This window comes from Neoarius graeffei, chromosome 7 (genome assembly GCF_027579695.1).
Source record: "Neoarius graeffei isolate fNeoGra1 chromosome 7, fNeoGra1.pri, whole genome shotgun sequence".
NCBI classification, from domain to species: Eukaryota; Metazoa; Chordata; class Actinopteri; order Siluriformes; family Ariidae; genus Neoarius; species Neoarius graeffei.
In genome coordinates, this window is record NC_083575.1 from 30,870,636 (window position 1) to 30,883,843 (window position 13,208).

At 41.9% G+C, this 13,208-nt stretch overlaps 1 protein-coding gene across 5 annotated transcripts in view; it reads left to right on the plus strand.

Moving 5' to 3' along the window:
• The window catches only part of lyst (lysosomal trafficking regulator), a 273,203-nt gene extending 263,720 nt beyond the window's left edge, over nucleotides 1-9,483 (plus strand). For all 5 annotated transcript variants that reach the window (XM_060925484.1, XM_060925485.1, XM_060925483.1 and 2 more), the window contains 3 exons: nucleotides 4,927-5,083; nucleotides 5,460-5,531; nucleotides 8,281-9,483. In XM_060925484.1, coding sequence (XP_060781467.1) covers nucleotides 4,927-5,083; nucleotides 5,460-5,531; nucleotides 8,281-8,419 — 368 coding nt within the window. In that variant the 3' untranslated portion in view covers nucleotides 8,420-9,483. The remainder of the gene's footprint in view (nucleotides 1-4,926; nucleotides 5,084-5,459; nucleotides 5,532-8,280) is intronic.
• Nucleotides 9,484-13,208: the final 3,725 nt, after the last annotated feature.

A 13,208-nucleotide genomic window follows, 5' to 3' on the forward strand; every position in this document is an offset into this window, starting at 1 on the left:
TACCACTTCCCAAAGCATGTTTATAGCGTGCTTATACTTCTCGTGTGTGTGTGTGTGTGTGTGAGAGAGAGAGAGAGAGAGAGAGAGAGAGAAAGAAAGAAATGTGCACGCATGGTGGCCTGTGATGGACTGATGTCCTGTCCAGGGTGTTTTTCCACTTGATGCCCAGTGTTTTAGGGATGGTCTCTGGATCCACAATGATCCTGAGCAGAATTAAATGTTTATTGGAGCTGAAGGAAAGTCATCCATATATGCACGATATTACTCCCTTTTTATCCCCCGCTGGTCGAAAGGCCCAAAGGGGAATTATGTCGTGGCGATGTCCATCCCAGGAAGGGTATTCACCTTCTGAAATCAACTCCTCTCTCAATTTTTGGAGGAATTTCACAAAACCTTCTTTGTTATATGTCAGTAATACGCATATTGCAATTTCGTTTAATTCAATCACATTTTTACCAGAGTTATGGCCTAGTTGCCAGCTGGGGATATTGTGCTCTCAGAGCACTCGTTGCACATACTATCAACATAGACAACATATCAAATGTCGAAAGTGAGACATTTTGAAATTTCATGCCAAATATTGGCTCATTTGAAATTTCATGACAGCAACACATCTCAAAGTTGGGACAGGGGCAATAAGAGGCTGGAAAAGTTAAAGGTACAAAAAAGGAACAGCTGGAGGCCCAAATTGCAACTCATTAGGTCAATTGGCAATAGGTCATTAACATGACTGGGTATAAAAAGAGCATCTTGGAGTGGCAGCGGCTCTCAGAAGTAAAGATGGGAAGAGGATCACCAATCCCCCTAATTCTGCGCCGACGAATAGTGGAGCAATATCAGAAAGGAGTTTGACAGTGTAAAACTGCAAAGAGTTTGAACATATCATCATCTACAGTGCATAACATCATCAAAAGATTCAGAGAATCTGGAAGAATCTCTGTGCGTAAGGGTCAAGGCCGGAAAACCATACTGGGTGCCCGTGATCTTCGGGCCCTTAGACGGCACTGCATCACATACAGGCATGCTTCTGTATTGGAAATCACAAAATGGGCTCAGGAATATTTCCAGAGAACATTATCTGTGAACACAATTCACCGTGCCATCCACCGTTGCCAGCTAAAACTCCATAGTTCAAAGAAGCCGTATCTAAACATGATCCAGAAGCGCAGATGTCTTCTCTGGGCCAAGGCTCATTTAAAATGGACTGTGGCAAAGTGGAAAACTGTTCTGTGGTCAGACGAATCAAAATTTGAAGTTCTTTATGGAAGTCAGGGACGCCGTGTCATTCGGACTAAAGAGGAGAAGGACAACCCAAGTTGTTATCAGCCCTCAGTTCAGAAGCCTGCATCTCTGATGGTATGGGGTTGCATTAGTGCGTGTGGCATGGGCAGCTTACACATCTGGAAAGACACCATCAATGCTGAAAGGTATATCCAGGTTCTAGAGCAGGGGTCGGCAACCTTTTTGCCATGTAGTGCCAATTAGAAATTTTCTTGTTAGTTAGTGTGGCATTCAAATAGGTGTTGTTAACTATGTGTAATTAGACACCACACATTTTAGACGGATATGGATATTTAATGCATTGAGCAAATGTAAAACACCATTGCACTTGTTTTATGCCATTAACCTCATACACAAGGTTTAAGAACACCCCCCCCACACACACACACACACACACATTGGATAACAACATTGCAAGCAGCTTATACAAATTCACAAAATAACATCCAAAATCTTTCAGTAGGTAACAGGCCCAAGTTATTCACAATAAAGACATAGCAGCCTAATGGAAATGGAACTGATGAATAATAAAACTACAGAAAAAAATTAAATGATGAGTGTCAGAGAACATTGACAAGTAGCCTACATAAAGTGGCTTAACAATAAACTGCAAATTTGAAGTAGCCTTGTTACAAAATAAATGTTTTGCCTATCAGTCAGTGTGATCCTTGGCCCTGCTTCCCCTTACTTAGCTCCGAGATGTGGGGATGGTAATTGGTCACTTTGAGTTGGACGCATGCTTCCGAATGGCCCGTTGTCAGACGACTTCGGGAGGGGCAAAGTACATTCTTCATGTGCGAAAATATCTGTTCACACAGATATGTTGATCCGAACACTGACAATAAAGCCAGTGCGATATTACGAAGACAGTTTAACTTTTCGGGTAAAGATGCCCAGCAGGGTTCATTGGCTTTAAACAGCAGAGCTCCTCTCTCACAGTCACATCACAATATCTTGCCATCACTGCCAAACGTGCCACATCATTCACATCTACGCTTTCGTCAAGCGCAATGCTAAATACTGCTGCATCTTTTATGCCAGTTGTTTGCTGCACCCTTACGTTTTCTGCCATTTCACCAATTCGTCGCTCAACAGTTCTGGCTGATACGGGCATGTCTTTTATTCTTGATTTTATTGTCTCTCTATTTGGCAGCCCCTCAAAAAGACTATCCGAGGTGGAGAGAAAGGCCTCCTTAATGTATTCACCGTCTGTGAATGGCTTTCCATGTTTAGCTATGCAGTGAGAAATTATATAGCTAGCTTCAGTGGCATTGTTTTTAGCTGAGGTAAAGACTTTTAAAGTGTGGGCTTGCTTCCCATATCCGCACACTGCGCGTGAGATTGATTCGTCCCTATCTGCCTGATCTTTGAAATTCTTTTTGTGCTTTGCCTCGAAATGACGTTTAACACTGGATGTTCGACTTTCAAAACACAATGTGCACACAGCACGGTCCCTCTAAGAAACGAACCCATATTCTTTAGTCCACAAGGAGAGGAAAGCCCGAACTGTCTGTTTCTTTGCCATCTTAGTGCAACTGCTGCATCAAGTGGGCCCATCTCGTGAGAAATATGGGGAGGGGACAGTGTTGCCAGATTGGGCGGTTTTAAGTGCATTTTGGTGGGTTTTGAACATATTTTGGGCTGGAAAACGTCAGCAGTATCTGGCAACACTGGGAGGGGGCGCTATATTGTTGTGTAGTCATGCTAAAAGAGCAGGCTCACCATGCAACCGCCAATGACAGTTCAAGATGACGTTTGAACATTTTTAATGTGTTGAATAATTAGGTTTGTGTATCATTATCAGTGTGCCACTGGAAATTCCTCGGCATGCCAGTTGTGGCACGCCTGCCTAGGGTTGCCGACCCCTGTTCTAGAGCAACATATGCTCCCATCCAGACGACGTCTCTTTCAGGGAAGACCTTGCATTTTCCAACATGACAATGCCAAACCACATACTGCATCAATTACAGCATCATGGCTGCGTAGAAGAAGGGTCCGGGTACTGAACTGGCCAGCCTGCAGTCCAGATCTTTCACCCATCGAAAACATTTGGCGCATCATAAAACGGAAGATACGACAAAAAAGACCTAATGGTGATGATACACGGGGCAACTTTTTGGGCAATGTTGCCGAGCAATGTTGCTGGGCAATTGTGTTTTGACTCTTTTCTATTGAGATTGGGCAACATTGCTTCTTTCTGAATGGTTTTGATAATCTCTGGCAACTTTTTGAGATAAGCCAATCAGAACGCGAGTATCGAGTCATGTGACCTCCGGTGAGGTTCGGATCAGAAATTTCAAACAAATATGGCGGCCGCTCAGTGTCAGTGGAGTGAAGAGATGGAGAGACTCCTCATCTGTTTTTACGCCGGTAAGTTGTTATTTTAATATTCTATATGGAGGAATTTACCTCACCAAAGCTCTAAAAAACAACAGACAGCTTGATTAAATGGTCACAGCAAAAATTAAGACATCGATTTTTTTTTTTTAGCTAACTGTAAACTGCCGTTGCTAACTGTTGTTGCCCTGAAAAGTTGCCCTGTGTCTCACCTAGTTGCCCGTTGCCAGCAACTTTGCTCGGCAACATTGCCCAAAAACTTGCCCCGTGTATCATCACCATAAGACAGTTGAGCAACTAGAATCCTACATTAGACAAGAATGGGTTAACATTCCTATCCCTAAACTTGAGCAACTTGTCTCCTCAGTCCCCAGACGTTTACAGACTGTTGTAAAGAGAAAAGGGGATGTCTCACAGTGGGAAACATGGCCTTGTCCCAACTTTTTTGAGATGTGTTCTTGTCATGAAATTTAAAATCACCTAATTTTTCTCTTTAAATGATACATTTTCTCAGTTTAAACATTTGATATGTCATCTATGTTCTATTCTGAATAAAATATGGAATTTTGAAACTTCCACATCATTGCATTCCGTTTTTATTTACAATTTGTACTTTGTCCCAACTTTTTTGGAATCGGGGTTGTACATAGGGTATGAAATAATAGATTTCTCTACATCAGTGTTTCCCAAGGTGTGGGTGTGGCAGGTGGTCCCTGAGAATTTACAATGAATAAATCAATAAAAGTTCTTAATTATCATACTGTAATTAAATACTGTATGTACATTTTAAAAAGTAACCAGAGCTAATAAAACAAAGCCATGGGGTTTAAATTACATGATTTTCTTCATTTATCTGACCTATTTTTTGATCTGGAATGTATCTTTTATTTCGTTATTGGCAGGGAATCTGAATTGATGGAATACATCATCATTGGTGGGGATGGAATATTAATTTGCATTGTAATGCCTTAGGCCCATATTCACATAGAATTTTTCTGTTTATGAAATAAAAAATGCAATATATAGGGAAATACTTCATCTTAGTCTTGTGCGTTGATCAGAGTTGTGATTAAAGGTTTGGGAGGGCCACGGAAGATTTTCAAATTGGGACATGGTATTCCAAAAGATTCTATTATTTTGCATGGGATTCTATAATCTTGTACCCTAATTAGTGAATTACTTATTTCATATCGGGAATCATAATAGGAATTCTGCTCTCTATTCCTGATACACTATACAGATAATTAAATAATAGGATTTTACTCTTTAGCATCCTGTATTAGTGTTGTGCTTTTGTCCTATTTGTAGTGGGTGGAGGAAGCGACTTGCGACTATGGACAGTAAATGGTGATCTAATTGGTCATGTCCACTGCCGTGAGAACATCTGCTCTATTGCATTCTCCAATCAGCCAGAGGGGGTGTCAGTTAATGTGATTGCAGGAGGGCTGCATAATGGAGTTGTGAGGTGAGAGACTATACATAAAACACAGGTTATTTTGAGTTTTACTGCAAAATGAATGTTTGTGTGTATTATTGCTCTGATTATTCCTGAACAAAGTATCAGTTAAAAAACAACAACTTGGAGTAGGGGCTGTGGTGGCTCAGATATTACAAAGCTGCCACTATTGGGCTTTTGAGCAAGACACTCTGCCATCTCTTCTCCAGGGATGCAGTTTTAGTGCTCTGACCCAAACTTCCTAATTGTCTGTATCAGTTCATAGTAGAATGCCATATAATCCTGTCATCCTGTGCATATTATCTTTGTCATTTTTCCCTGCTCTCTTTCATGTCTTTGCTTTCATGAATTCTCTATCTTTCTCTGCCCACACGTACATCCTAAGGCTGTGGAGTACATGGGACCTGAAGCCAGTGAGAGAAATAACGTTTCCTAAGTCCAACAAGCCTATAGTAAGGTATGCTGTGCAAGTACACCATGTTGCAACATACTGCTGGTTTTCATGTGTCAGATATTGATACATGTGGTTTAATTATGCATCTTAAAAAAATAGCATGGCATAGGTTTTCATACTATTGCTTAAAAGTACAAAGAAGAATTACATAGAAATACATATACATTCTACACCAAAAAGTCATATAGTGTGTTGGCTCCCCATAATATATATCTACATAATTTTATTCACTGCTTTGCTGCCATATGATTGGCTTTCCGAATTAAAGTGCGTGTGTTTTTTGCTATACACTGAAGACATTTGGGTTTGATATCAAAATATGAATGAGATGATAAATCAGAATGTCAGCCTTCATTTCCTGATATTTACATCGTGATGTACCAAACAGCTTAGAAAATGACACATTTGGTCGCAGACTATCCAATTTTTGAGGTTAAAATAATGTTGGGACAGATGTTCTTAAAGTAAATAACACTTGGTACTTGCTTGCAGTAACTGCATTAAACTGGTGACCCACTGACGACACCAAACTGTTGCATTCTTCTTTTGTGATGCTTTACCAGCTTTGTTCCGCAGCTTCTTTAAGTTGTTTGTTTTGGGTGGTCTTTCCCTTCACGTGCCTATTCTGGAGGTGAAATGCATGCGAAATTGGGGTTATGGTCTGGTAATTGACTTGGCCAATCGGAATCCTTCCTCTGATGAAGTCCTTTGTTCTGCTGGCAGTGCGAGAGGGTCATTCTCTAGCTGAATGAAGTAGTTCCTCCCAATTATACTGGTTGCGTTTTTCTGAACATTGGCAGACAATGTTTCTGTCGACGTTTGAATTCATTAAAAATGATGTAATCAGAAAGATTAGTGAGTCTGTCGCAGAAGCAGCCATGCAAGCCCAAGCCATGACACTATCTCTAGCTTGACTGATGAGCTCATATGTTTTGAATCAGGAACAGATCTTTTCCTTTGCCCTTTCCATCACTTTGATAGAGGTTAATCTTGGTTCCAGAACTTTTCTAACTCATCTCTGTATTTCTTTGTGAATTCCAGTCTGGTCTTCCGATTCTTACTGCTGATGATTGGCACGGGCTCTATATTTCTGCTCTCAAAGTCTACCCTGTCCTGTGGAGGTAGTTGGTGATGTCACTGACTGTTGTTTTTGGGTTTTTCTTCACTGTTCTCACAATGTTTCTCTCATCTACTGTCGTTTCCCTTGGCTGACCTGTTCCATGTCTGCTCATTAGTACACCAATGGTGTCTTTATTTTTTGGAACGTTTGGACTTGTTGTATTGGCTATACCCAATGCTCATGCAATGGCTCGAATTGGTTTCCCCTGCTTTTCTCCAAAAGACAGCTCTCTGGTCTTCAGGTTGGTTTATCCTTTTTAACAACAAATGGAGTCTTCACAGGTGAAACCCAGGGCTCAAACCTAGAGCAGATTGAGCTATTCGTTGTTTAAGCAAAAAAAAAAAAAATTACTTCAAACCCAAATGTCTTCAGTGTATTGGCAGAAAAAAAAGAATTGGCCTTGCTGTTCCTGTACTTTCAGAGGGGACTGTATATATGGCCAAAAGGTATGTAGACACCTGACCATATCGCACTCACATAGCAAATTTTTGTGCTTGTAAAACAACAGTGGAATGTGGCTGCAGAGATTTGCTCATTCAGCTAAAAACGTACACACACACACACAATTCAAAACAAAAAACGTTGACATTTCTGTGGGTGGAAACACCTTGTTAAGAGGTCAAAGGAAATGGCTGGAGCTCTCAGAGTTGAACTGGTTCAAGCTGCCAGAAATGATATAGTAACTCAAATAATCACTCTTTACAACTGTGGTGAACAGAAAAGTGTTGCAGCATGCACAAAACACTGAGCCCTTGGGTGCATGAGCTACAACAGCAGAAGATCACATTAGATTCCAGTCCTGTCAGCCAAGGACAGGAATCTAAGGTTACAGTGAACACAGGCTAACCCAATTTGGACAGTTGAATATTACCAACAAAAAAAAAAAAGTCATCAGGTCTTTTATCAGTCTTCAACTGTCCAGTTTTGGTGAGTCTGTGTCCATGATGGCCTCAGATACCTGTTCTTGGATGACAGGGGTGGGACCTGATGTGGTCTTCTGCTGTCGTAGCCTATCCACCTCAAGGTTTGATGTGCATTCTGAGATTCTTTTCTGCTTATCATGGTTGTAAAGAGTGCATATTTGTGTTGCTGTAGACCTTCTGCCATTTCAGACCAGTCTGTTAAGGCCCCTGTGATCTCGCTAATTAACAAGGCGTTTCAGCCTGGAGACCATCCACTTACAGAATGTTTTTTTTTTTTGTTGTTGTTTTTTTTTCTTTAATGCACCATTCTGTGTAAACTCTAGAGACCTGAAAATGCCAGCAGATCAGCAGTTTCTGAAATACTCAAACCACCCCATCTGGTACCAACAACTATGCCACACAGTCACAAAGATCATAGCGTTTCTTCATTTTGATGTCTGATGTGAACGTTAACTGAAGCTGTTGACCTCTATCTGCATGATTTTTATGCATTATTCTGCTGCTACATGATTGGCTGATTAGATTATTGTATAAATGAGCGAGTGCACAGGTGTTCCTTTTAAAGTGGACAGTGAGGGTACACACAAACACTGTGTGAAAACTTGTAGTTTGTGACATGGGGGATTATTATGCTTAGGTAAATTGTGAGTAAATGGGTCATTTGTGAGCAACAATATTCAGATAACTTTGCTGACTTGTTTATTTTCAGTCTTACTTTCTCGTGTGATGGACACCATCTGTACACAACAAACAGTGAGGGCATAGTGATGGCTTGGTGTCGACGGGATCAGCAGCGCATGAAGCTGCCCATGTTCTACTCATTCTTGAGCACCTATGCTGCAGGCTGAAAGAGTGGCAACTGCACTCTTTAACTGGTCTATAACCTTCAAAAACCTCTGGAAACCCCACTGCCTTAGCATGAGAAGAGGCCTGCATGCGTTAAAGACTTAAAGACCTATCCCTCAAGGCCCTCCTTTGGAGAGGACATTTGTGCAAAAGAGAATGCACTGTAAGAAGAGTGATATGTATCTATTGATGAAGATAGGAGAATGTATTTGTGGAAAATAATGAAAGTATTGGACCATTGGTTCTTTCCTCATGCTCTTTACTATGGTTGTTTCTTTTTTGTCATGTATACGTCTTTTATTTGTTTTGTTTTTTGGTTGTTGCGGTTTTATTTGTAGTATGTTTCCACTCCTGTGTCATACTTTGTGTATTTGGTGGTGTTTTATTTTGTAATTTGACACTCCTCACAATCCTAGCTCTTTCTGAATATCCAACATCGAAGAACCATTACCTTTGAAGCTAAAATAAATGTCTTTTTCCTAAAGCTCATATACTCTCACCAGCCGTACCAGCAGCCTTGGACTGTGTCTATGTCCAAGTTACTGGGTGAATCTACAGTTAACATACAGAGTTAATTATTTTTGCTGTGGTGCAGCAGAAAAATTAAAAGTAGAAGATGGGTACATGTGATGGAAAAGTAGAGGGCAACTTTCAGGCACAGAAAGGATACCAGAGATGGTAATAGAGAAACATCGTGACAGCAAGATGTTGCAGTGAAATAACAATGGAGGAAATAAGCAGTCTGTTCCATTCATTCATTCATTGCAGGAAGAGTCCTTTTTGGGGATCGTGTAGTATCTAGACTGTTAAAGTTGGTGTGTTTTGATGGTGTGAAAATAACATAGCAAATGACATTAAATGATTGAAATGACCTTTCTCTTGACTCTTGAAAGAATTTTTGGAGCCATTTCTTAATAAAATTAGCACAATTTTATTTTCTTATGAAGGGGCAAGTTGGTTGTTCTTTCTGTATTTTGTTCCCTCATTATGCTACCCTTGGACTGCATTTCTATGCCATTCCTGTACACATTGTTAGAATAAAGGGGATAATTAATGCTGTTTATAATGCCTTTCAGTTTTTTGCTTGTTTATAGTATATAAATATAAATACAACTGATGATTTGCAAATCATGGAAACCCTATAATTAATTGAAAATAGTACAAAGACAACATCAAATGTTGAAACTGAGAAATCTTATTATCTCTAGCCGTTTTATCCTGTTCTGCAGGGTCACAGGCAAGCTGGAGCCTATCCCAGCTGACTACGGGCGAAAGGCGGGGTACACCCTGGACAAGTCGCCAGGTCATCACAGGGCTGACACATAGACACAGACAACCATTCACACTCACATTCACACCTACGCTCAATTTAGAGTCACCAGTTAACCTAACCTGCATGTCTTTGGACTGTGGGGGAAACCGGAGCACCCGGAGGAAACCCACGCGGACACGGGGAGAACATGCAAACTCCGCACAGAAAGGCCTTCGCCGGCCGCGGGGCTCAAACCTGGACCTTCTTGCTGCGAGGTGACAGCGCTAACCACTACACCACTGTGCCGCCCACTGAGAAATATTTTTTTTAAAATATATATATGCTTTTTTAATTTGATGCAGTCGATATGTTTCAAAAAAAGTTGGGACAGGGGCATATTTACCACTGTGTTGCATCACCTCTTCTTTTAATAACACTCCCTAAAGATTTGGGAACTGAAGAGACCATTTGCTGCAGTTTTGAAAGTGAAATGTTGTCCCACTTTTGTCTGGTATAGGATTTCAGTTGCTAAACAGTTTGGGGTCTCCTTTGTCATATTTTTCATAATGGGCTAGTTCAGTGGGTGACAGTTCTGGACTGCAGGCAGGCCAGTTTAGCACCTGGATTCTTACTGCAGACCCATGCAGTTATAATACACGTAGAATGCAGTTTGGCATTGTGTTGCTGAAATAAGTAAGGCCTTTACTGAAAAATATGTCTAGAAGGCAGCATGTTGTTCTAAAACCTGCGTATATCATTCGGCATTAATAATGCCTTCATAGATGTGCAAGCTACCCATGCCATCACAGATGCTGGCTTTTGAGCTGTGTGCTGATAACTAGCCAGATGGTCCCTCTTCTCTTTATCCCGGAGGATGCAGCATCCATGAGTTCCAAAAAGAATTTCAATTCATCAGACCACAGGAGAGTTTTCCACTTTGTCTCAGTCCACTGTAAATCAGTTCAGGCCTAAGAAAGGCAGCAGTGTTTCTAGATATTGTTTATATACGGTTTCTTCTTTACATGGTAGAATTTTGACTTGCATTAACTTGGGTACAGCAAAGAACTGTATTCATAGATGGTGGGGTTTTGAAGTGTTCCTGAGCCCATGTAGTGATTTCTAGAGAATCATGTCTGTTTTTAATGCACTGCTGCCTGAGGGCCCACAGATCATGGGCATCCAATATAGATTTTCAGCCTTGTCCTTTGTGTACAGAGTTTTCTCTGGATTCTTTGAATCTTTTAATGATATGATGTAGATGTGATCTCCAACCTAGCTAGCTAAACTGAGATAGAGCAAGTTTTTGTTGTAATATTGTCGAGCTATATTTGCAAATACTAGCCAGCAAGCATACCCTGCTAGCATGTGTCTGCTCAACTTTATCAAAGGAAGCTTCATGGGATTCTGCCTCAAGGACCTATCTTTTCCACCAGCAACTTCTCTGTGGTTGTGCCTCTTTTTTTTTTTTTTTTTTTGCTTTGACTTATCCATGTTTGACACTGTTAATTACAGATCTTAACAAAGAGCCCCAAGAGGGAGGTGTTTTGTAAGATGTGAATGGGCCACTGGGTCAGACCAGTGTTAGTCAAGAAACCAACCAATGGCCACTTTATGGCGGTTTATCTGCTTTATGGGCCAATATAAAATCCATCAGGCCCCAAAGATGCACTGGCCCACTAGTTAAGTGCCTGATATGCCAGTCCAGCCTTGCCAAGCTGTGTGCACACTGAGCATAAAAAAACACTGAAAAGCAAAAGTAGCAAAAATAAAACACACCTTGTGTTTGAGTTGTCGCAAGCTTGCCTCCTATCTCCTCATTTCCCATGAACCAACATAGAAATTGAGGAAAATTCACCATCATGGAGTCCTCACCCCTTATTGAAATCATCCAGACACTCACTCACTCATCCACCTAATGCAGCACCAAGCCCTCATTGCACTGTGTAGAGAGCAGGGCTTCTTCAATCCTAGGTGGAGGATCGACAGGTGCTCCAGAGCCTGGTCCATCAGGCGGGTACTCCAGCAGCAGCCCCAGTACCTAGCATACATTTCCTACCCGTTCAACCTGCCTCCTCTCCGTCCACAGCTGACACTCAACCATGTCCCTGCCACTACACTGTCATTACAAACAACTTCTCTACCAAGACATCTCCACAAAGTATTACATTTCAGTTATTGTGTTCAATACATTTCCCCTGTGTGTCATTCCACTTTATTGCACATAACTTTTATGTATTGGAAATCTTTTTCTGTGTAGTTTTGTGTTTATATCAGTAATTAATTGATTGGGTTTTTTTGTGTAAATACCAGTAACTGTGGGGCTTTGTAAGAAAAGGCTCTGCCCCCTGCTGTGGCCTTCACTATTTGAGATACCAAAAAATAGCCTGCACATTTTGATCTAAGTAGGTGTGGTGTGTCATAAATGACCACAAGTTCCCTCAGGTACTGTGGCACAAGACCATTTAGTGCTTAATAGGTCAATAGTAAACTAATAGTAGTTTATAATCAATGCAAAATTTGATTGGGAGCTAATGCAGTGTGGATAAGAGGGTGATGTGGTCATAACTTCTGGTTTCAGTAAGAACTCTTGCTGCTGCATTCTGTGTTAACTGGAGCTTGTATATGCACCTACCAGAACATCCTCTACAAAGTTGCTCTTAGTAACCTCTGACTGCTGAAGGCATTTACACACAATAATCTCTGAAGTTTACACAGAATTGTTGCGGGGGGCATCCTGTGAGTGGAGGGACTGCATGCTGAAACACCTTGTTGATGAGGGAGAACAGAGGAGAATGACCAGACTGGTCTGAGCTAACAAAGTCTATAGACCCTTTTCAGTCACGTGACCTTCGTAAACGCGACCGCCATTTTGGACATGTAGTGGACTTCGACTCGAATCAGTTTGAATGCAAGGAAGGCGAAAAACATAAAAGAAAAAGGAGTGAGATGCAGAAAACACCTTCACTATCCAGCGACGTAGGGCATTTACAGGGCGAGCAGAGGGAGAGGGATTTGCAAAAATTGAGGTTAGCAGGCTTATAGAACGACGTTTACCTGCTTCCACCAGGATTGTTCACTGACGTACGGAAGTACACGAAGCCCTCGTCTTTACCTGACTTCGGCCCACATGATCTGTGTACCTATGTCGTTAAAAACCCATCGCCATACACATACACGCCAACATCCGAGGTTCCGGAGCGCGCTCCGGCTTGCTCCAGGAGTGCTCCGGCCGAGGTTCCGGAGCACGCTCCGGCTTGCTCCAGGAGTGCTCTGGCCGAGGTTCCGGAGCGCGCTCCGGCTTGCTCCAGGAGTGCTCCGGCCGAGGTTCCGGAGCGCGCTCCGGCTTGCTCCAGGAGTGCTCCAGCCGAGGTTCCGGAGCGCGCTCCGGCTTGCTCCCCCTCAAATTAAGCAGCGCGCTCCGGCTTGCTCCGGAGCAAGCCGGAGCACGTTGCTTAATTTGAGGGGGAGCAAGCCGGAGCGCGCTGCTTAATTTGAGGGGGAGCAAGCCGGAGCGCGCTGCTTAATTTGAGGGGGAGCAA